Here is a 25,136-nt window from a genome sequence, read left to right as displayed (position 1 = left end):
CTCGGTTAATGTATTTATCCGTTTGCAAATGAAAAGCTTGTCACAATATGGGACATACTCTGAAATGAGGTGTGGAATTCCATCCTCCCGTGTCCGGTCTGTCAGTCAAAACTCAGCTGTATATACAGTAAAGTCTCGTTATATCGATATCGGATATATCGATAGTCCCGGTTATATCGATACTATTTCTATGCACGCACGGAGAAAATTACATGCAAACAGGGTCGGATATATCGATAGTCCCGGTTATATCGATATTTTTTCGGACTCCCTTGAATATCGATATAACGAGACTTTACTGTATGTCCTTAGTGGACCGCCAATTGCAACCAAATCTCTCACGGAAAAAGGAAGAGGAGAGTATCATAAAGATAAACGATAGACATTAATAAGATTAATTGTTGAGCTCTTAATTTAATTTCATGATTAGAAACAACACACAAACGTCAAACGATAAGATGCAATTTCCCATGAAACAAATTAGATGTGACAGATTGCATGGCAGGATCACATTTATATTTTGGGGGCACAGATTGGGAAAGGGGAGAGTATGGCGACATATATTGAATATCGATATAACGAGACTTTACTGTATGTCCTTAGTGGACCGCCAATTGCAGCCAAATCTCTCACGCATAAAGATAAACGATAGGCATTAATAAGATTAATTGTTGAGCTCTTAATTTAATTTCATGATTAGAAACAACACACAAACGTCAAACGATAAGATGCAATTTCCCATGAAACAAATTAGATGTGACAGATTGCATGGCAGGATCACATTTATATTTTGGGGGCACAGATTGGGAAAGGGGAGAGTATGGCGACAGCAGAGAGGTGGTCCTGCATGACCTAGCCCGCCACCTCGGTTGCATAGGAACACGAGAGCCTTGCCTAGCCTGAAGACACACTCCTTTCCTCTCTATTCTGCCATGCATCATTACCCCGTGCTCAGCCAGGCACGGCGGCACTGCACCACTTTCTCCAGTCCACAGCCACGTGCCCTCTTACAGTCATGTAGTCCGGCTTTCGATAGTGGCAGGCCAGATAGACACTTGCCCCCAGGCATTAAGTCACTCACACTTTTTATGCACTGAGCACAGCCAAAACTGGTAGTGAAATTGTAGGCATTTTTCAGGCAAGGCACCATACCTCGATCGAAATGATCAGGATCATTATCAGGCTTCTGCAAAGCTTGCTAAATTCTAAAATCAAGATACAATAGTGGGTTTATATTGTCCAGTACATAGATTTATATTGCATCAGAATATATATTGTTATATTTCACAACTCTGGTTTAGGGTAAATACCAATACAATCTGTCCATCCAAGTCAGCCTTAATAGGAAATTGATAACAGCTAATGACTTCATTCATATGTAGTTTCCACAAGCAGTTGTAACTTTTCGCCCTGCGTGTATGAATACTGACAATGATGCAGGAGCATCCGCAATGCATACCACTGGCAGTGCCAGTGAACAGTGCTGAGCAAAAGGAAAACGATTGTCCAAGAAGATACTGTGTGTTTGTGACCGAGGAATAGTGGGCGGACCAGAAGATCTGCAAATCTATGAGAGTGTCAAAGAACAAAGCTCTGGTGTTGTGTTGTGACAACAAAGCCATCAGCCAGATGTCTCACAGACGTCACAACTTTGCATACCTGATGGTGCATTTCAAACTCGTGGTATGTATGTTAGATTTGGGTTGTCTTTCCTTAATGCTGCTATTTCTTCACTGTTAATTGACTACAAGTGTTCGTTTGCCTGTAAGGAGCAGTCATTAAGGATGAATATCCAAATCTGGTTTGGCAATAGCGTGGCCAGGGATCAATGGGTTTATTCAATTACCCCTGCATGTGGTGTATTGTCTAACTTGGATCTTCGAAAGCCTTTATACGGCAGCCTGGGTGTTTTATTTCACTTAAAAATACAAGAAGATAGCAGTGGTGCAACAAAAAATGACAGTTCTGTGTTTCTTTTGCAGAAAACACAGTGATTGAGTCAATATAGAAGCCTCTGTATGTTCTAATCAAGTTGCAGAAATCACTGTCTTTGTAAAGATCACAATCACTTACAGTGTATTGATTGACTCACTGAGCTTATAATCAGTGTTGTAAACAGGAGAAGGAAGAAAGGTAAATTCAAAGAACATAGTCTGTGTCGGACTTGATTTTTGCAGGGGGGGGTTTCTGTCGCAATATTGGCCAGATTGCAAATATGACTATCTTAATGTAGTCAGTCTATGGTAAGCAAGAAACATAACGAAGTAAAATACTCTTAAAATGTACTGGATTTTGTAAATTAATTTTATGAACTGTTCTGCACATCGGTCTGGATCTCTTTCATTTTGCAAAATAAACGTTGTTCATGCTATTTCATCTGGCAGAAAAATCCGCTATTGGTCATGCTGTCAGCTTCTTTTGTGATTGATGTCTCCATTTCAAGTGCTTTCCTCTTAACTAATTATCAGCTAAACAATAAAATCGGGAAAAAGGTACATAAAATCAGACTTTACGAAACTAGTTAAAGGTCATTCATCTATTGCATTTGTTTTTAATTAACCCCCTATTAAATTAAATTTACCCTCCCTAATGATGGCATGCCCAGCTCTCCATAGGAAGAACATTGACACTTGGACTTGATAATCAAGCATGCTACCGCTGTAGTCCAAATAAATATAATCAATACAGAATTACAGGCTATTTGTTTGACTATTAAAAAGACAATTCCTCGGCTCTCGACATTGAGCATTTTATTGCCGGCGCCTGAAAGGAGGCACTTATCTGCTGACAGATAACAATCAGCAAGTGCTGACACAATTCATAAAACTGGGTTAACAGAAAGTATTGTCAAACAAAGGCTTCTGTAGGCAAACATGCTCTTCAACCGAGGACGACTGCAGGCAATCGCTGAGAACCTCCAGGGAAAGAAACCTGAAGAACAAAGCAAGCGTTGCATTTGAAACAAGTTGACCGTGCCTGGTTTGCTTTTCTAACAGTCAGGTAGGGTAACATTTACGCTACATTCACAGCTAAGAACAACCTCCTTCACCTGTGAGTAGAGAATTACAATGTATTTTTAATTGAAATAAAATAATCTTTGACACACTATTAACATCGGACCTCGAGCAAGTGAATTCTGGCAGCTTTGCAATTGTTACACGTAATGTGTCATCTTTAATTTAATGCAAATATTATTACTTGTAAAGCCACTGCGACTAAACTGATCCAGCAACAATGTCATTACGCAAAAGTGAGCTATGTAAAAGCTGAAGTGTTGATGGTAGGTATCCAGTTTAGGGACCTCAATATATCACATCTCTGTTTTCTTCAGACAATATGGAAGAACTGAGAGGAAAAGTGAAGCTATCCGTCAATGTATGTTCCAACCCTCACCTGTGGTCACAAGCTGTTGGTCATGACTGAAAGAATAAGATCCCGTATACCAGGGGTGTCAAAGTCATTTTTTGCCGCGGGCCACATTCTAGTTATGGTTTCCTCTCGAGGGCCGTTATGAATTTGGAGAACCCATTAGAATGTTTAAATCCCTTCAAATATTACATATAGAGCACACATCAAATTAATGAATAACTCGTTTTCAAATCTAAAGTCAAGTGTAATGACTTTTATTGTGGTTGACATCCAAAAATATGAAATTTTGGCTCAGATTTTAGCAATCATCATGGAATTTAACAAGTTTGATTTGCTTTCGCGGGCCGAAAAAAAATGATGTGGCGGGCCGGATTTGGCCCGCGGGCCTTGACTTTGACACCTGTGCCGTATACAATCAGATGGAATGAGTTTTTGCTCCTGAGGCTGTCCCAGCTTTCTCTTACAGATAGGGCGAGGGGCGCAGAGTCGAGCCGTTCCTCCACCTCATCGAGAAGACCCAGAAGACGGGTTAAGATGCCTCCAGATGCCTCCCTGATGGAATGCTTCATGCAAGTTGCGACCACAGGAGTTCACTAGAATTCAGGTAGACACTGTGGAATCATCTCTGTTTGGAATCACAAAGCACCTCTAATCATCTATAAACAAGGAAGTACCATCGTAAGACAGACGTGTGGTCCACTCAGACTCTATCATTACTCATTCCGATATTACTAAACAAAAACCCTATAGTGTCTGTAACTATAAAGGTTTTAAAAAAATTACATGGAATTGGCACCAAAGCTGAACGGAGTCTTTATATTTTCCATAGCATTCAGTGAGTGTGCATTCTAACATCCCTTTGAAAAAGTCATCAGGTGTTCTTGAATATATATTTTTTTCTCCTATATAGAACATTTTCCCCATACATTCCAACCATACGAAACACAGGTAAAAGCTGATTGCGCTATGCCGTGAATTGTATTGATCATTTTTTTGTATTGCTTGTATATATGTCAGCTGCTCGCCATTGCACCTTCATTTTAGGCCAAAGGTCTGTGGTAGAGCAAATGAGCTTGGGCTGACTGGGCGCCAACGGGTCAACAACTGTATTCCCAGTCCAAAGCCAGCTGAAAGGAGAAGAAAAAAGAAAATAAATAGTGTTCAACAAAAGCAAGAGGAAAGAGGGAAAATCCTGCAGTATACAAACAGGGTTTGTCACTGGCAGACAGTTTTATGAGCTCCAGACCTGCTGAAATTGAGTAGCGCGTGTGTGCAGCGCCTCTTATCGCCTGGCTGGCAGTAAGGGAGGGCAAGAGGCTCAACACTTGGCGCTTCGTAAAAATGCTCTGATTCATTTTCCGCTTGAGAGGGTCTCACTGGGGCAGCATCAGAGCAGCCAGCCCACACAGATTTATGGACCATTAAAGCAGCGGGGCTCCTGACCACTCTGCCACCATAGGCCGGCTTGCAAAGTGCACACCGCGCCCTCATTCATGCTCAGTCACAACTCTACAAAATGGCATAGATTCCTCTTTCTTCGTTCATCCCCTCACTTTTACTGACTCACATGAACTCCACTCGGTCTGTCATCCTGCCCTACTTCACCAGACTGTCACGTGTTTTTTTTTTTTTTTTCGTAATTGTGTTCACACCTTTTCAGGTCACACAAAAATGTAAAAAAAAATTCTGCTCTAACACCACTGAGCACAGTATTGGTTTTTCAGCATTGGATGTGTTCCACTGCCATGTTCTACATTTCTGATGTTAGTGAGTAGGGCATGTTGTTTTGGCCTCGCCATTTAATAATCAGATTAGCACCATTTTCAGCACATTGGTTAATGGTCCTGTCTTTTCAAGGCACCCTCTATCAACAGTTTCCCTGGTGATTAATGCTCCTCATCTCTCTCCCTTGCTAGCTTTGCAACTTCAACCCTGACAGTGACGCTGGGAGGGAAAATGGGACACAGTCTACGCAGCTTGCAGTACCTAAGAATAGCTTTGTTGCGCAAGAAAATGATGTCAGCACACTCCTTAAAAACATGAATGAATATAACATGACAATGAAAACGCTCAGCTCAACCATCTCGTCCTTTCTCACATTATTTCTGCTGTGTACCTGTTTCAAATATCTTTCTTTGATTCCTTGATTGTGCTGAATTGTACAAATGATCAAAGATAGTTTTAATGGCCGGTCTAAAGCCAGTGATGAAAGACAAGTATTTTAAGTGAAGTTGCTGGGGAATACAACAACCACTGTAAAACCTGTTTGTCAGGTTAAAACAACGCCTGAGCAAATGTGTGCATCAACAGCAGATCGTGTGTACGCCATAAATGCATGACAGGTATGTGTGCCTATGCACAATAAAGGCATACAGGAACCTTATTAGATCAGACATAGAGAGGTACTTATGTTCACTTATGAAATAGGTTGAGCACTGTATCACCAGTATGTGAAAGTTACAGTTTGGTGTGAAGTTGCTGCAAGGCACTTGCAACACTGCACTCCACAGATCGCCAAATACAGATAACAAAACTGCTTTTTCCTGCCTCTTATTTGGGGTAACATTTCAATATGGAGATGTACAGGTTTTTGCAGATTTGTTGGATTGGATTGGATTTGCCTGTATTAGTCTCGCAGTGGAGAAATTTACATTTCATTGGGCAGTGAAAATATAATTGTCAAATCAAGTTAACTGAGAGTTGCTACCTGCCAAAATTGTGAATTTTTTTCTTTGGGCAGATTAAGATGGATTTGAGTGAGGAATTTGTTGTCAATCTGACAGGCAGAGGGTGGTGCCTATTTAAATTGTGTAATTTTGCTAATTATTGAGCCACCATAGCACAAACTTGGGTTTTCCAACAGAATTCCCTGTCAAACACGAAATGGACCTGTGTGGGAAGGCATGTCTAAGTCATGTTTAAAGTACATTTTCAAATAATTTTAAGAAACCGAGGAGGGCCAAATGCATAAACAATATGAATAGGTTGCACAACATAAAGCCACAAAATTAAATACTTCACTTTCACAGGGCGCAGCACAAGTGGATGGGAGCCATGAACTTGCCAGAATGTATCCACAACACAACCAATTGAGTATCACAGCATTTACAACACAATGTCAGTCAAGCATTAACTGTGACTCTTATTTATAATTCACACATCAATATTACAGAACAAATATTAGGTGAACCTTGAAAGGACTGTTTCTCAAAGGTTATTATTATTATTATTATTATTATTATTATTATTATTATTATTATTATTATTATTATTAGTAGTAGTAGTAGTAGTAGTTTTTTCATCAATCAGCATTGCTCTCAGTGAGTTTGTTTGCCGATCTGGTTAGCTTCTGCGTATCACGATTTACTTTAGGTGGGGCCCTTTTGAGGGTCCACGCTGGTGGGTGTGGTGATACATCCTCTCCCCGCCCTGAGGTGTTTGTGTTTCGCCGAAACAACGTTCACTTTAAACGCCCTCGAACGAGCGATCCGGCTTCTTAGTCGCTCTTACTAGTGTGGTGTTAAAAGAACAAATATGTCTCTTATGATTAAATCTATTTTGCCAAGCTCGAAGGAGATTACAAAAAAGTGAAAGCTCATTTGGCGATGCAAAATAGGATAGCGTGCGCGCTGGTGGAGCCCCTTCGCTGCGGCAGTTGCCAGGGGAGATAGGAGGGGAGGGGCTGTGATTGGCTGGAGTGACTGTGTTGCCATGACGACGGCTAGGGGTTTGGTAGCGTTGCTGTGCGCTGTGCGATCCGCGCGCTGCGTGCATGGAGGAAGCAGCTGCTGATCTGATCTCTGACATTGTGCGAGGCAGACATCCGAATAAACTGCGCACTGTCGCGTCTTTAAACACACCATACCCAGACACGACGTGCATGATTGTGAGTATCCGGCTCTTCTCCCCCCTCCTCTTTGTTTTTTAAGTCCTTGTGCGCTTGGATCGTGTTTGCGAGGCTTGCGTTTCAGAACAAGCGAAAAGTAAGCGTGGTCAAGTGACTTTGCTCCGAGCAGCGAGCGTGGCACCATAAGCGACGGCATGTGGGAGCTAGCTAACGTTACTTCCACACTGCTTTCTAAGATCGAATGTTCAAGTGGCCACCCCTTCATTCTGTGCGCTTGCCGCTGATTATTCTTGGCTGTGGCACGATTATCGACATCAAATCGATAGAGTGCTTCAAGTTACAATGCTAGCGCTAGCGGTGGATTTACCCTCACTGACCTACCGCGCGGCTGCTAAAGAAGGCTACTTCGCTTCTTGGCTGCTGTACTTGGTGAGATAACGCATGGAACGTAAGTGCATTCAGTCACGGTGAAGTTGACCAAATAGTTGTTAAGTTACTGATAAGTTACTCGGTAACGAGTCCGGTTTGTCGGAAAGTATTGTGCAACAGTACACGTCACCGCGCGTAACTTCGGATTCCACGTTGTGTGTGACTGCTTGGTGGTGAATCATCTCAAATACTGGCCACCAATTGTATTTTCTGTGTGGTATCTGTTATATTTAATAACAACCGTTTACACGCAGCGATTCAAGTTGATGCCACCGTATCTCCCTTACCATAGTGGAGAGCGCAACACTTAATGTTGATTATTACATGTAACTTTACATTTTGTTCGGACCAAAGAACGCGAGGCTACATTGACTGAACACGTTGTTATGGCTTGTCACCCTGTTCCATATAAGTTTTCAGTAACCGATATCTGGTAGCAAAAATCGTTTTTATTCCCACTCAAAAGAGACTGCTCCTGTACTTTATCCATCTTAGGAATTGGAACCACCATTCATTTCCTTCCTGCAGCAAATGATTTTTTTTGGGGAGTAAAAAACATCTAGTGTTCAAATTGACAGAAACAAATTTTGACATACAATGTCAAATCAATATCAATAAATACAATGTCAAACAAAGAGAGATACAGGTAAATAAACATAAAAAGCAGATGTTATCTATGCCATTGCTTTATAGCCGGCGTTTCTATGGTCACAACCACCTGTTGTCTTCATTGTTGTTTGTACTTCTTGCATGTATTCCACGTCTGTATGTACATAGTTCTTTTGCTGGGTTATTACGCTTGCCCAGAATAGCCAAGAGCCGGCTAACTTTACTGACATTCGTTACTATAAATAGGACTCCGCAATGTTGTTTTTGCTGGCGTTAATATCAATCAGTGAAGCCCTGTCACATAAAATTGAATTCATTCATTGAAAATAGGCCAGAGCAGTTGCAATAATTACGATGAGTTAAAAATTAATAGAAAAAGAAATAAAAACCCTGCTAAAAATTATGTTGCATGAGTTGTTGGGAGGACACTGACATTCTCCAATCATGTATTCATGATAATAATTCACTGTTAAATTATTAAATGTTGATGTTTGTTTGATATTTACCGGACATCAAACTGCTGATGTAATCAAACCATTTGAATGACTGCTTCTGTGTCACTATTATCAGGGGCTGTGATTGACCATGACCTACGGCGAGACATATTTTGTCAAGATTGAGCATTCCAATTCAGGGCTTCATTGCGGTTTACCTTCAATAATGTAATATGAAATGATTAAAATAATTCCTGATCAGATCAATTGGCACAACCAGTATTTTGATTGCTGGAGTCCACACACTGCATCTCCCCTGAGTCCTACATTTCATTGAACAATAATGTCTGTCAATCAGTGTTAACATAATGGCAATGTTGTCAGTAAGCTTATTAATTGTCTTTGAAAAGAAATGACACCAAATGTAAAAGTATAGTTGCCTACCATTGTCATGACCAAATCATTCTATAAGTTGTTTGCAAGAAGTTATTGAAATATTTAAATCTTGACCAAAACGGAGGACCAAACTGAGCCATTTTTTTCGTGTGGCTTAATGGTCTGAATTGAGTTTTGAGTCCACTATCTGAACGCAGTTCATTAGATTAGGAAAAAAGTCCAGACATACTGATTTTGAGGTGACTTGGATTGGATTGTGCACAGTCACGTTTGTATTTCTATTTAGCCTGGGCCTTAACAGAGCACTGTACTCAATTCAGTGGTAACAAACATATCTCCTCTGGATCCCTTGTGGAAACCTCACTTCATTTTTACAACTTTGAATACTTATTGGTTTCAGGTTTCCAAGCAGTTGCTCTATTTTACTTTATCAGCAATGCAGATGTGCCTCGGGAAATGTGTGCTAACAGTGAAGAAATGTGACCAACTTAGACTCTATTTTCAAAATGCACGTACTAGTGCATGGCTGAGCTCACTTTCTGCTCAATCAGCTAGCCATGTTCAATTTATTAAATATAGCAATTGGGGAAATAAACACTACATCTCAACTCTGTTTGTCGTTCCAATAGAGGCTAAAGTGGCACAGGAACTGCAATTCAAAATGGTGCCGTGGCCATGTAATCAGTCTTATCACAGTATTGTGTACTCTGACCCCAAGTGAATGGAAGGTTGCGTCGAAAATCCACCATGTGCTTTGTAGGCGTGTGACTGAGTAGAGTTTTAGATTTGTGAGAAAAGCAGATATTTCTCTTTTTGATTCCCGGACCCAGTCTTTAAAGTCTTGTGTATGAATATTGGATATAGTGTATATAATATAGTATAGATTTCGAATAAATCGCCTAAAAAGTGAAATTACTATATTTGTTTTTAAATTCTGATTTTGTGAATACTGTACATCATAATTTCTAAAAAGGATCTGGCCGCTTGAAATTGAATAAATAGATCAACCATTCCGGGTTTAAAAGGAGTACAGTACATGAAATAATCCGCGTCTCACCCACCATGGGTGGTGTCTGTCCCCCATTTTAGCTCGGGTCCTCTACCAGAGGCCAGGAAGCTTGAGGGTTCTGCGCAGTATCCGTGCTGTTCCCAGCACTGCGCTTTTCTGGACCGAGATATCCGATGTTGTTCCCTGTTGCAACCACTCGTCGAGTTTGGGGGTCACTGCCCCGAGTGCTAACCACAACTAGTTTCTCAGTAAGGAATCACAAACTTGTCTGTCACATAATTGAAATGGAATCTTGGAATTTCACATCTTGTCTCCATATAAAAACTTTATAAAAGTGTGTTTTCTTACTGCTCTTAGAGAGTGTTTATGTCTTCAAGATGACGACAGTACACAACACATTCAACGTTGTTTCAGTTGACAATCAAAGTCCCCAAAGCAGAATTATGGTGTCGTGATTTGAGGTGTATGTTCAACGTAACAAAATATATACATTTCCACCTTGTAATTATGTTTGACTGTCCGTTATAGAAGCAACATTCGAGTTAACTATGATGCGTAATGCTAAATTGACCAGTCACATCTTTCTTGGATAATTTACCATTCTCCTCTCTGTAATACTCTTTGCAGCTCGCTTTGGTGTTAGACAAGAGCCAACATGGAGAAAACTGTCAATTCTTTACAAGTCTTACTGAGACACATTGCTCACTTCAGTTATGCACATCAAACTTGATTGTGAGTAGCACCTCCACCCTCGCTTTTTCCTGACTGGTCGATGCAAGATGCTGCTGATTAGGACGCGCGTCACTGACGGCAGCGATGTGACCGTTTTCTTAACCGAGTAGTGGGGAAGAGGGGAAACAATGGGTCTTTGTCTCATCAACCCTGATATAATTAACAGAGTTTATTTAATTGACCGTGGTGCGACTCTAACCAGGCAGCACTTGGTTGCTTTTGTGCATGTAGTGTGAAGTACTTGTAGAGATGAATTGGATGTTAGAAAAAAAACAGAAATGCAATAGGAGTGGTAGACTGTTCTCAGTGGTTTAAAAAAACACATGTAAATATTGGTGATAAGTATGGGATTTAACAATGCATTGATTAGATTTCCTTAAAACTGGTTTTGACATAGGTAAATTGACAATTGTGTAAAATTTGAGCCTAAAAAAACTTTAATTTTGTTTGCGTGATATTTCCGTGTGCAAGGTCAATAAAGTGTGTAATGATTCACGTTGACTAACCTTGATGCTTGTTCTTTAAACCAAAATCTGCAATCATGCTGCAAACATAGATAGTAACCACGGACGTTAAAACCTTGAATTTTTCAAAGGATATGACTCAGCTGCCAACAGCCCAAAAAATAAAACGGTATGGCAATGCTTGCTGTTTAGGGTATTTAGAAGTATATGGGATTGTGGGAGGGGGGTTTCTAGACCAGACGGGTGCATGACCCTCAAGATAAGGTTTCGATGTTTGCTGGGAGGCAGGTCTTTGCTTTGGAAAACCAACCTCTGATTGGAGTCAGAGTGCATTTTGAGACTATAAAGTCAGTACCTGTATCCAACTCAATATTTCTTCTGTTACTTTTATTTGCTTGTGTGTCCTTTACAGGCTTGGGTGTTTGCTAGCATTGTGTAAACGTTTGGCCTCTTGTTGCGCTAGTTCACTCTTTTGGTGTGTGTAGAGGTGGCCTAACTGTGAGTTCTCTCTGAAAATGGACTTCCTTAACAGGCAGGAGGTGTTTCCTTCCCTCCTGGTCGTCTTTTACTGAGAGGTGAATACTGAGAGATTATAAACATGATGCTGGGGGGGGGGAGACAAAACAACTGCTTCTTTGTGTGTGAGTTTGATTGCAACTGTGTGCAAGCTTTTTTTCGTCACTCGCAAAATCATTGCTCAGTATTCCACGTAAAAAACACTATTTTATGAGATGTGCTGCAAAAGTATCCCTTTCTCTGATTGTTTTTATACACACTGAGCAACAATACTTGTGTACCAGTTTACTCACTTCATCTGTCTAATTTAGGTTTGATTCATTGGACAGTCAGAAACGTCACACAGGGTTTCAAATAACAGCCATTGGGGTTTTGCAACACACCTTTGTGTACCAAGAGGTGTAACTGGTTTGTGTCGACTGGTTTAGTTAGTTGCTTTGAGCAGGGTGCGGTTAAACTCTGTATAAACTCAACGCTCTGTTCCGAAATTATGTTTTCCCCAAATCCCATGTTACATATAATGAGCAACTTTAAGCCAAGTGCGCACTCATTACAATTTAGTCATAGAACCACGTGATCCAGGTCGGCTGCCTCCTTTCCCGGTCCTCTTTGTCAGACAGGTTTTGTGGAGAAGTGCGCTAGACTGCTAGCCTCAGCAGTTTCCGCCTGTATTGATCTCCCCCACATCAGCTCTCAGTTCATGCACAGACATAAGTCCAACCGCTTCCCTTGCCACACATGCTCCCGTGGTAACTGATTCCTGAAAGTCAGATTTTCTGCCCGCGATTATCGCTGACGTGGTCGCCTGATCACATTTTGACGTACCTGTGTGACAAATCAATGGCTTGATCTGCCACTTAAAGCTAGCAGTGGGTCTTTGTGTCAATTTTGAATAGGCTAAGTACTTAACAGGATAAAAGATCAGTTTGAAAAGGGGGAAAATTTGCCTTGGCACCTGCTGTTTGGCCCTGCCTGTTTGCACATGAATATGATGCTGCTCATGGCACGCAGGCTATTTTAACTTGCAGATGAGCCATCAGGCCAGTGCCATTCCAGCTTTGGGGTGTATTCAATGATAAGATGCAATCAACAGGCTGGTCCATTTCATTGGCTTCACTCTTATATGATTAATAATTCATTTTTTTTACCTTTCTCTAAAATTGTTTTGATTTGAGTGAAGTGTAATGACAAATGCAGGGGTAATTGCCAAGATACAATATTGGAAAAATATTGTGTAAGTTTGGCTGGATACGTACTACCATCCATTTACCTGTATTCTTTTCACTTTCAAACAGCAGTCCTTGTGGAGTGACAGGCCATTCTCAGGCAGTTGGGAGGTCAGAACTAAGAATGGGATGTGGCACTGCACTCTTCTGCTTCACTTTTAATTCATGTTGTGACTATTTTGCCAGGTCATTACTTATTTTCCTCTCCAAGAAATACAAACTGGAATGTGTATAGAGCCTTGTTATCTGTGGCACATTTTAATAAAATGAAGACAAAATGACTTCAGGGTTCAGTGAAACAAATATTGATAGAATGCAGTCACCATTTCACTGCCACTCCCGTTCTATTTTGGTTGGCTGTCACCTTAATGTCTTGTCAATGGAATGTTTTGGGTAAAACAATCATGACATAATGAGATTGGAAGGAGCAGTCTTAATCAGGACATCACTGTTGATTGACAAGCAGAATTATCAACTTTTTCTATGTCCAGTTCCTTTCATTTAAGAGTATATTCTGAGATTTCTACATGTATCATCGGGACGCAGCCTCATTACTTGAGTTAATAATGTGGTGGATATGCAGCATAGAAACGGAGCTACTTTTCGTCTGTGGTGTTGTTTAGAAGCGTAAATATTATTTTCCTCATAACCTTAAATACTTCTCACAGTTTATATTTGATAATTCATTCAGTCAAAACATGTCATGTCAAGATAGCTTTGCTTTCTTGTTTTGGAATAGATTTTCTGATAGCCAAAATGGATCATTCTCATGGACTCGTGACTTCCCATGTTGTATCACAGACTGTGTCTTGTTGCTCAGGTTTTGTAAGAGTTGTGATTCACTCTATGCCGAAGAAGAAAAAAATGAAAGATTTACAGGATATGCTGATAGTGTCGGAACGCTAAGTCTGAATGCAGGACTAAATTTAGTTCACAGAAGTGTGCATACCTCCTCCAAGATTTTAATTTGTCACCTTTAATTTGTCACCTTTTTTCATTTGTTTTCAATTTGTTCATTGATGACCATTGATGGGATCATCAAATATTGATTTTCATCAAAATAAAATGAAAGTATCCTTGGCAGTGTCCTACCTCCTCATCTTTAAAAATAACACAGGTTGATGCATCATCAACTGTAAACAGCAATATACCCAGATTTAATCGATCAATCCCGCAGTGGTGAAACAATAATCTCCCTGCCAGTGGTATCAAATGCACTGCAAGCACTCTGAAAACCTGAATAACCCGTGACTCACCCTCAAGAAAATTGGGATTGTCTACTGTATCCTCCTCCACACCCACTGAGGGTTGAATAGTAATTTAGTCAATGTGCTAATGTCTCTCTCCTTTCACTCCTGTTTTGACTGGCCGACTTTGACAAAGTGATTTGTGTGTCAGTCTGTATGTTCACGCATGTGCGTGCATCCACTCCCTCTCGTTCTCTGGGTAAGCACTCTTTAGTCTGACCCAATTCTTGTCTTGTCACATGAATGAAAAGATACGCCTATTTGACAGATTATATGTCCCCTTATATGGCGATGCTGGTCCACATTCAGTGGATCAACCATCACCCATCAACACACTCAGAGACATCTGGTGCCCAAGTATTTTTTTTGTAGACAGCTAACATGGATTACTCATTTTCCTGCTCTCATTTGTGAGATTTCTGCTCATAATTGAAACGATGGTGGGGTTGTCATGGTGATACCCAAGACTTAAAGCTTGTTGTATGCTGAGCCTAAGAGTAAACTCTTTGTATACTTGGCCTCAACAGTGTACAATGCGCTTACTTGTATTTGTTGGGAGAATGCATTCAAACAAGCAGTCGATAGTAATAAGTATTTAAGGCACAGTAAGAAAGAAATGCTCAGGGCATGTCAAATTTCACATGATTGTTCAAAGTCTTTCCTGGATATATGGGGAATGAAAAAAAAACACACATTGCTTTTTTTAAAACATGCAGCACGATCATGCACTAAGCAGTCAAAATGACGACATCTCATTTCATGTACATTGGTAAAATGTACTGTAATTAGATTTACCTGTAAATTTTCCAATACATACTTGGAAGAGGACATATGGGTAAAACCACACTTTCATCACCCTGAAAGAAACCAACTGGGACTGATTGATGCAACATGTGGATCTATAAAGTCTGTAAAGAATTTTCCGCTGTAAGAGGTCAGCAGCTGTTTGATTCCAGCAGTCAGTGACGGGTTTCCTTCTCATTTACGCATAACGAGCAACAGGGTCCTGCCTGAAACAATGTGGGCGTCAACTAGTGGGCTCTCAAGTCTGCTCAGTTGCTTGAGAGGATCTCATTGAGTGTCCTTGGCTAAAGTCAAGGGGTGGAGATCTAGGAGGCTCTCCGGCATGGATGAGCCGGGCAAAGGCCCGGGAAGTACGGTTAGGGTGGAAAAACTCAAAAACAGTATGCTGCCATCATTGCAATTTTAAAAACTACATTTGTGATCACATATAACCTAATTCTCATGTCCCCTATTTTTCTACAGACCTCTTTGATTTAATGGGTCCAATTATTGGGATGTCACCAGACAAGAAAACGGAAATTCCGGGTATGCAAGAGGAGCGGACATGGCTTCGTGGAGTTTGTGGAGTTGGAACACTGCCCGAGGAGGAGTGCGCGTCCAGTCCCCTTGCGACCAGCGTGGATCGGACTGGAGGTGCTGATGATGAAGAACTCACCAACCTCAACTGGCTTCACGAGAACCTGCTTCAGAATTTTACGTTAGGAGGTCCTGAAGCTCAACCCAGCGGCAGCCCGCTCTTTGACATTGAAGGAGACTACGGATCCAACCAAGGAACTTCATCATCCGCAGCGTCAACTCACAGTCGGGGTCGAGAGCGGGACTCATTGAAGTCCAAGCCCCCTTTTTCGTTTTCACTCCTCATCTACATGGCCATTGAGCAATCTCCGAGTAAATCTTTACCCGTCAAAGAAATCTACGGCTGGATTCTTGAGCACTTCCCTTATTTCTCCAATGCTCCCACTGGATGGAAGAACTCGGTGCGTCACAATCTCTCCCTGAATAAATGCTTCCGCAAGGTCGAAAGGAGTTTAGGAAAGGTATGTAATGAAGTAGCTTTCCCATTTGACACACTTACAGATCAGTACAACACAATTTTATCTCATCGTTGTACTATGCTTTTGTTACATCAAGTTGCATTTCAATTTTCAGTTGCCAAAATAATTTATTTAGCAAATTATCTAAATCATTTACAATACAATACATATTGATTTATATCGCGCTTTAACAACAGTTGAAGCTGTTTGGCATGTGACAACCTGTAGGTCTGCCACATTATGGTGAGTGATACACTATGCACTGCTGTGATAAGTCTGGAATTTTATCCAGTTCATAATAATTAATAATAATAATAGTGGTAGTAATAGTAGCAATAGTAGGAATAGTAGTAATAGTAACAATAGTAATTATAGTAATAATAATAATAATAGGCGGCCCGGTAGTTGAGTGGTTAGCATGCCAACTTGACAGTGCAGAGGTCGTCGGATCGCATCCCGCTCCGGCCTCCCTGTGTGGAGTTTGCACGCTCTGTCCGGGCCCGCGTGGGTTTTCTCCGGGTCCTCTGGTTTCCTCCCACATTCCAAAAACATGCATGGCAGACAGAATGATCACTCCAAATTGTCCCTAGATGTGAGTGTGAGAGTGACTTTTGTATGTCTTTGTGTGCCCTGCGATTGGCTGGCAACCAATTCAGGGTGTCCCCTGCCTCGCTGCCCGAAGACGGCTGGGAGAGGCTCCAGCGACTCTATTGAGGAATAAGCGGTACGGAAAATGAATGGATAATAATAATATTTATGATGATGATTATTGTTATTAATAATGATTATAATAATAATAATTTGTATTTTCAGCATCTTTCAAAACTTTCAAGGACTTTACAATCACAGGATAAATAAAATTGGAGCAGCGGCAGCCAGACGTGCCAATTGTAGTACAGGGAGACAAAAAAAATGCTTCCCCATGAAAATTTCAATTGTGGCTTTGATTAAAAAGCTATTTATTTCAAATTACAACCACGCATTATTCGGTTTATGGAAGACCATTTACAAGAGTTTCAGTGATTTCTGTCAAATTTTAGTCAATTTATGCCTTTCCCAAGATGTGTTCCAAATGTCCACCATTTCGTTGCATGCAAAGCTGTACTCGTCTGACAAAGTTGTCAATCGCTTTTACACACCCCTCTTTCGGAAGGAAACATTGCTGCAGTGAGGGACTCAGGAGGACGCATCTTTTTGGTCACCCTCCCGAAAGAGGAGTGTGTAAAAATGATTGACAACTTTGTCAGATGAGTACAGGTTTGCTTGGAACACATCTTGGGAAAGCCATAAGTTGACTAAAAATTGACAGAAATAGCTGAAACGCTGGTGAATGGTCTTCCACAAACGGAATAATGTGTGGTTGTAATTTGAAACAAATAGCTTTTTAATAAAAGCCAACATAGATTTTTCATGGGTACGCATCTTTTTGGGTCACACTGTACAACTGGAACCAAAAAGTTTGTTTCAATTATTTTCAATTACAAGATTAAATCTGAATGATTTACTCCACTGTTATCTTTAGCCAAAAAGAAAACACAAATGGGTTAGTTGTGAGTTTGTTGCTATTCTATGTCATCTTGCTTATCGAAAGGAAAAAAAAATATTGTTGTCAAACCTGTACTTGGAACAGAACGTTCACAAGTAGAATATTTGCTCATACCCAGTGTTGGCCCAGTTTGCAATAGAAACGCTTTTCTGCCTATCCAAGTAAGGATACCAGTTTTGTCATATTGAGCTTCAATGTGAGTTCAGACTCGTGGCCGGTAGAACTCACGTTGCCAGCACTGTGCCTGGGTACAATGTGTAATGTTTTCCACCACGGGAGGAGCGAGGCGTACGTTATCACTCTTCGAGTCTCAACATGGAGTCGCACAAGTCGCTCAGCATGCAGGTGCACACTGTGAGCACTTTGTCTGCTGACAGACCTAGCGACGGTTTCACATGACACTAGTTGGTGGTTTCCGTTGCCATGGTGACATTTCCTTCTTCCTACATCAGGGACAGGCTGGTAATGTGAGTCAAGGTTATTCTCCGCCCTCCCTCGCTCGATCCCTCAAACTGGGCAACAATACACCACCATGAGATAATGTGACAGTTAACACACTCCCGCACACACCACTATCAGACAAATTCATTGCTTCCACCTGAGCAGTGTCTGCAGCATGTGAAGGAACTTTTTCAATCAATGGTCTCTCACTGGAAATGCTTTGAAAACATGGCAATCAATGCGTGTGTTTTTTTTTTCATTCCATTTCCACGAGCTAGTGTAATAAGTCCCATTTGAATAACAATGCGGACATTTAAAAAGGGAGACATTTGGCCTCAAAATAGCTTTGTCAAATGACTCACCCTACAATACTCTTGAATATTCTTGAAGCCAAAGAAATAAACCATGGGTAGCAAGGAAGTTTGTGTCGGCTTTAGCATTGTTACTTGAAATGTCAGCTGCTTTTTTCTACATTGTATTTTTAAACTGTCTTGCGGATCACTATGGCATAACTCATGTTTCTCAGGAATATGTTTTGTTGTCATTATCAGGATCAAGAATTGTATAGAAAAAATATTTATTTCACCATTACTCAGCCAAATAAAGCAATTGAAGAAAGACTCATTTGGATGAAAACAACAGGATAAACCAAAGTAAAATAAAGGACGTTTGGATGCTAATTCTTGATCTCATCTTGTTTTACTATCGTTGCAGGCTAATGGAAAAGGTTCTCTCTGGTGTGTCGATCCAGAATACCGCCCCAACTTGATCCAAGCCCTAAAGAAGCAGCACTTTCCTGCCGCGCATGCCTTCTGTACACCACCCGCCTCCCCGCCCAGGTAACCCTTCCTTGTTCCCAACAGTAAATTGTGGCAGGTTGTGACGATGCAAAAAATTGTTCTCAACCCATCAACTTGGACCAATGTTCTGAGTTAAATGGGCTTAGATCGTTGAAATTAAAGATCCTTTTTATGGTCGCATTTTGATTGGTTCTCACAATGTCTTTCGGCAATCTTGAAATTTAAGACTTATCCTCAATGTTTTTTTTTCTTTAATCTCTCCTGCAGTGCCTCCTCACCCCCTCGCCATCTCTTTCTGGAAGGTTGCTCATTTAAAGGTGAGGCAGAGCTCTTGGTCTTTGTATGCTCACATGCTTTAGCTTGGTGCTTTTGTATTGTGTGCTTGTGAATGTATCGCAATTGTGACGCTTTTGTGTATTTCAGTCACAGAACATCCAGCATTTCGCCCCACCCGCCGCAATTCTTAGTTTGATTTATTACTTTCACGTCATTGATGCCTCATGTGGTCCATTCGATGCCTTAGCTATAAGCTCCCCACTCTCTCTGCCTCTTAGATTTGTAACCTTGACAACAGGCAGCGGTTCCGCTGGTGCTGAGTGTGGAGCACTCAATCTTGCCGTAATCATTAATAATTTAGAGCCCCAGAAGTGAGCCATGAGGCTTTTAGACAATTTGTCAGGTTTGAGAAGATTGGGTGCGTTCTCCCATGACTTTATCCTCTGCTTTGTTTGGATTAGTCTTTGTTTTGTTCAATCCATTCCATAGGCATTTTTGGGTCAATGAGCCATCAAGTGGTACACTTGAGCTCATCTCGCCAAAGGAGTCTTCCGCATTGTTAAATGTTGACATTGCTTGCAGTTCCGCTACAGGGTGGGCAGGTGGGATGGCAATACCTTCATCAGCCATTTAATGGTATACCACACAGTGTAGCAAGCAAATTAATCAAACAAAGAAACTAAATGTGCAAAACAAGATCAACGGTAGGGTAAAAATCAGACTTTAAAAATGACTTGAGTTGTCAGCAACTAATGGCAGGAGACTGTTTTTCTTGGTAGCATAAAAAAGGTACTCAATAGGGGCTCCATACAGATGAATTAGCAACCTTTTGGTGCACAAGTGTGACCCATATCAAACTTTACTGCTTGGTGGAGGGCTTCAGCAATCTTAAAGGGACAGACGCTCTCACACCTTAGGACTGACTATCATGCATGTTCTCTCTTCCAGAGTCTGATATTGATGCTGCCACTGCCATGATGCTCTTAAACTCTGCCCCAGGGCACCACGTTGACCCATGTAAGCAAATCCAACAAGCAACCATATGTTCATCTTCCTCACATACACTCCACCCCATTGCTTAAGTGTTTTTGATTTTTCTGCTGATTCATTTGGACATCTCCATTGTGTGAATTTACAATATACAGTAAAGTCTCGTTATATCGATATCGGATATATCGATAGTCCCGGTTATATCGATACTATTTCTATGCACGCACGGAGAAAATTACATGCAAACAGGGTCGGATATATCGATAGTCCCGGTTATATCGATATTTTTCGGACTCCCTTGAATATCGATATAACGAGACTTTACTGTATTTGTATTAATGTATTTATTGTTACCATTATTTTGAATACTATTTGAATTTGGCCTGTGCATCGCAATGGATTGATCGATCATGAGGATTTTTGCAGTTGGCTGATTAATGAGGTCTTGAAGTAAGTGATGCAAAATAGATGGAGTACACTACTTCCCAACAGCATAGCTGCTGTTGATTTCATCTCAATTAATTTGCCGTATGAAGACGACCATGAGATTAGCTATCGGATGTTGAACAACAATCACTCTGACACCCCTCCCTTCTGCTCAATACAACTGAAACATTGAAAAAAATTGAAAACATTCCAATTATCTGATCCTTTCAACACTTCTGGTGGATGATCTTTTGCTGTAACAGCAGTAGCATTGTTCGTGTTTGTCGGTATGTCACATGGTTCGCATCCAAAATGTATCTTCCTGTTTTTTGGATTATACAACATATACAACATTAAAAAAATCTTTTAGGAGGCCCTGTCACAGTTACGGCAGCATTTAATGAGCTCACGCTGCCGACCTTCACTCCCGCTCCCCAAAAAAGGAAAAATATTTTTGTTCTCAAACAATCTCTTGGGACAAATGAAGTTGTTCCACTGGATATATCCATCCATTTTCCGTACCGCTTATTCCTCATTAGGGTCGCGGGGGGTGCTGGGGCCTATCCCAGCCGTCGTCGAGCACTAGGCTGGGGACACCCTGAATTGGTTGCCAGCCAATCACAGGGCACACAAAGGCAAACAACAGTCACACTCACACCTAGGGACAATTTTGAAGTGTTCAGTCCACCTGCCATGCATGTTTTTGGAATGTGGGAGGAAACCGGGCGACCCGGAGAGTACCAACACGGTCCCGGGGAGAACATGCAAGCTCCACACATGGAGGCCGGAGCAGGACGCGAACCGGCAACCTCTGCACTGTGAAGCTGGCGTGCTAACCACTCGACTACCGGGCCGCCCCTGGATATATAATTAAAAAAACAAATAATTTATCAATTGATGATTATCTTTCCCTGTCGCTGATCAACTTAAATGCACGTTCCTAATTATGTACAGTAGAAAGTATATAAATAATTTCACAAAGGCAGGAGTAACTGACTTGGAAGCTCTTGTTTTTTACTCCGTGTGGTACCCATTACTCTGTGTTACATCTTCTCTCGGCAGGCAATTCAGACAGTCCACTGGACCTCTCCAGACCCGACTCAGTCCTGGTAAGCAGCGATCCAAAGCAGGACCACAACTACAGCAGTGTCGCCCTGCAGCGCTGCTCTTCCCGGTCTTCTTCCTCCTCCCTGTCCTCCTTGGACGAAGGAGGCTGCGAGCGCAGGCAGTCCCGCCGCGCCGGAAGCGAGGGCTTCCACAGCGACGAGGATTCCGACCTCTGGGATGAGAGAGGCGTCAACCAAACGCGGCGTCGCCCGTCGGCTATCGTGTGGCCTGCTGACAAAAGGCCGCGACGTGAGTTCAAGCCAGAGCTGGATGAGGAGCTGAAAGAGGCTGCTGGCTCCTTGCTGCACCTTGCTGGCATACGCAGCTGCACGGAGGGCTCCAAACGTAATGTCAAGAGCACAAAACTTAACAGGAAATAAAGAGATCCCAACATCAGACTCCAGACCCTGTGAAGCTTCACCTCTGATTCCCCCGCAGTCGTGTGCCTCCTCCCCCATATGTCGTATGTTGGCCATTTTGAGCCTCTCAGTCGTTGTCTGTTTGCGATATTCTGTCCAACGAATCAAATGGCAATAGTATTGTTCACACAGGAGAGCAAAGCCATAAAGAGACTTTTACAACTGGGGGCGGTCACAGCATATGGGCGGTGTCTGGGCTATGGAGAACTAGATCTGAAATGACCTGCCTGCTTCTGTCGAAATAGACGGTGGTGACTCAAGAATTTTCTTTTTCCTGTAAAAATGGAAAAGGTTTTTCTAACACAAAGCTTTGCATGCTTCCTCCTCAAACTTTTATCCTCTTCCAAGTGAATCTGTATGAAGCGAACGAGTGCATGTTTGTAACAGACAAAATCTAACCTTCTGGTGTTACAAGTTTTCCCTTTTTTGTGCTAAAAAAAAAGAAAAGAAAAATATGGCACGGTTTTAAAACGTGCGCTCTACACCTCTGGTGAGAGATGCAATAATGAATCCGCAACCTTAACTTTTTTCACATCATTTAATATTGTGACTTTTCCACCCCAGAGATGCGAGTTAAACTGCAACTAAACAAATGATTTAGCTAGAGTTTTTCCTCTTGTTATGCCATCAACATAAGGATTAGCAAAATGTGGGATCAGTATTTACTCTGCCACTGCCAAATTTTACTTGCTGTGTTTTGGTCTGCCCGTCACTTGATCCACCAGTATGTTTGACCTTTATGGCACAGATGTGCGTTAAATGATCATCTGCCTCTTTAATGTGTGTGCATAGCATTTCCTCTACAGCTTTTACTTGTTTTTCAGTGTCTGTTGCTTCAGTCCAAACTAAAAGTGAGACAAGAAGCAAAGTTACTCCTATGCGGAAAAAGAGGTAGCCGTGCTGTTTTTGGGTTATTGAACCTTGTGGATGTCATGGTAAATAACCGATGGTTCGTTCACCATTTTTCCAGTTTATTTTTTGTCAAAGTGAAGTAGAAGGCCTGATTTGGGAGAGAGTTGCCGTCAAGCTCTTTGAAAGAATGATAAATGTGACTGTACAGTCATGGTTCCCTACAGCATAACTGGAATCCTTATGAAGATGTGTGCCACACTTGTGATTGGTCGTCACTTCCGCTCTGCCACGTGATTTCCTCTCGCTGCTCTTCCACCTTAAAACAAAATAAGGAAGTACAAAACCCCCTCAAGCTGTGAATTGTGGTGTTTACGGTCAGCTGATGACATCCAGGCTTTCTGTGGGAGGTTGCAAGCCACATTTCTATTTGGGTTTTTGAATCAAGTACTTTACCGTATGGGGAATGCGTACACATACACAGTGGCATCTCATCCCACATTATTAAAAATGAATTGAATATAAGTGCCAGATTGTGTTGTTCGTGGCCACAAGTATAGCGTGCATAGTTGGTGCCAAACATTTTACTGTGCCACTGATTTATAACTGCAAGGGGCCATAGTCACTATGCTTCCCTGTTGCCACAATATAGTTATAGATGGATCGACGTGACTTGATGTCCCAGTTTTCAGAAACCCGTTGACAGGACATGTTAGCGGACTCTGGACGGTATAGTGACGCAACCAGTCCTTAGATTGTTTCTTTTTTTTTCTTTTTGACCACTATATGGTTGGATTTGTTCTCAGCAGAATAAGCTGCAGACGTACGGTAATTCTCTCATACACTGGTCTTATTTTGCTGTGAAAGAAGAACAAATTAATTGTCCGTGAATCTTTACCTTATTTATAACATTAATTTATCAGGTGGGAACACCATCAAACACTGGTCATTTGAAAGGAATGACGAGGCACATTTAATTTCTTTGTTCACATGAGAAGTATTTTTGTCTTGTTCTGCTTTGATTTCACAGCAATGTGGCCTGTTTTCCCTCTTTGATTGTGTTAAGTATTTTGCCCGTGTCCATAGAGCAAGTGTTTTATTTGTTATTTTGGAAATGTAACTCTGACTGCCATATTTTCTTTGATTTTTGTTATCCTGGATATAAAATGTTAATCAACTTCAATGCAGAACCCTTCTTTTGCTGCCAAAATCAATGTACAACCTGGGTGGTGCAAAATGTCACATCTCCCTCTTGTGCTGTAGAATTTCTGATGTCATGATTTTATGTTTTGTCTTCATATGTACATTTTTTTAAACTTCTGCTAACTAAAAGACGACTACTGCCCCGCTTCGGCCATGCTTCCAAGAATTTTGAATTATTGTGATTGTCACTGGAAATTGGAGGAGACTAACCAACACAGTCCCTAGGCTGCTTGTCTCATTGCAGACGCTCAGTGCGTTTTGAGCATGAATGGGGTTCCAGTCCTGAGAGCAATCAATACCTCAGAAGAAGCCCATAATATTTAACAAACATTTTTTCATCATAGATAATATATTTTGTGATATGTGCTAAAATACATGTGTCTGATTTAAAGATCACTTTTCTTCACAAATTTGATATGTCCATCTGAGAACACTGTAAAACCAGAATTGGCCCCCAAAACACCATCAGGTTCGCCACCCCGATAAAGAGAATTATCACTCACTCTTTCTGTAGCACTTGTCAAAGGAAGGTTTTGTTGGTCTCAGTGAAACAACACAACATGGAGGGCTGCCACAAGACTAATGGCACATATGACACGGGTTGATCTGTTGCTTGTCAGGTTTTATTGAAAATTGGTCGTGTGTTTTTGTGAGAATGTTGCAGCTCCTGTATAGGGATAATTATGTTGCATTGTTTTAAAAAAAGAATCAAACAACACAAAAAAACAAAACAAAAAACTGCCAGCCCAGTATCAGTTTGTGTCTGCCATGGCTTTCGGACTGACACATTTTTGGTTTTTGTATGCTAACCTCTGTTGATAAAATGTTTATAAGATTTATTTTCGCCAAAGATATGCAATTGCATTATATATGGTATTACAAAACTATTAATAAAAAAACTGTTCTTCTTAGCAGAGTCAACACTTTTTTTTCCTTCAGTGTGTTAGTAGTCTACACTTGCGA

General features: G+C 41.2%; 1 protein-coding gene across 7 annotated transcripts; it reads left to right on the top strand.

Moving 5' to 3' along the window:
• The first annotated feature begins 2,843 nt into the window (after positions 1-2,843).
• On the top strand, positions 2,844-25,084 carry foxn2a (forkhead box N2a). 7 transcript variants are annotated; one of them, XM_089011375.1, is made up of 8 exons: positions 2,844-3,000; positions 3,332-3,375; positions 3,836-3,973; positions 15,545-16,119; positions 18,818-18,942; positions 19,171-19,220; positions 20,128-20,196; positions 21,658-25,084. In XM_089011375.1, the coding sequence occupies exons 4-8, from the start codon at positions 15,559-15,561 to the stop codon at positions 22,080-22,082; spliced, it is 1,230 nt and encodes a 409-aa protein (XP_088867501.1). In that variant the 5' UTR covers positions 2,844-3,000; positions 3,332-3,375; positions 3,836-3,973; positions 15,545-15,558; the 3' UTR covers positions 22,083-25,084. The 7 variants fall into 7 exon arrangements, with proteins under 7 accessions (XP_088867501.1, XP_088867503.1, XP_088867502.1 ...); XM_089011377.1 differs by having other exon boundaries at positions 2,847-3,051; XM_089011378.1 differs by lacking the exon at positions 3,332-3,375 and having other exon boundaries at positions 2,851-3,000.
• Positions 25,085-25,136: the final 52 nt, after the last annotated feature.

The sequence above is a fragment of the Hippocampus bargibanti genome, linkage group LG13 (assembly GCF_051943395.1).
Source record: "Hippocampus bargibanti isolate YZ-2025 linkage group LG13, ASM5194339v1, whole genome shotgun sequence".
Lineage (NCBI taxonomy): Eukaryota > Metazoa > Chordata > Actinopteri > Syngnathiformes > Syngnathidae > Hippocampus > Hippocampus bargibanti.
This window is presented reverse-complemented; position numbering and strand designations above follow the sequence as displayed.

Bases quoted from the DNA above. Each gene is read 5' to 3' on its own strand.
- foxn2a (XM_089011372.1), top strand. The intron at 16,120-18,817 runs GTATGTAATGAA...CTATCGTTGCAG, and splicing joins TCGAAAGGAGTTTAGGAAAG to GCTAATGGAAAAGGTTCTCT. The intron at 20,197-21,657 runs GTAAGCAAATCC...TTCTCTCGGCAG, and splicing joins AGGGCACCACGTTGACCCAT to GCAATTCAGACAGTCCACTG.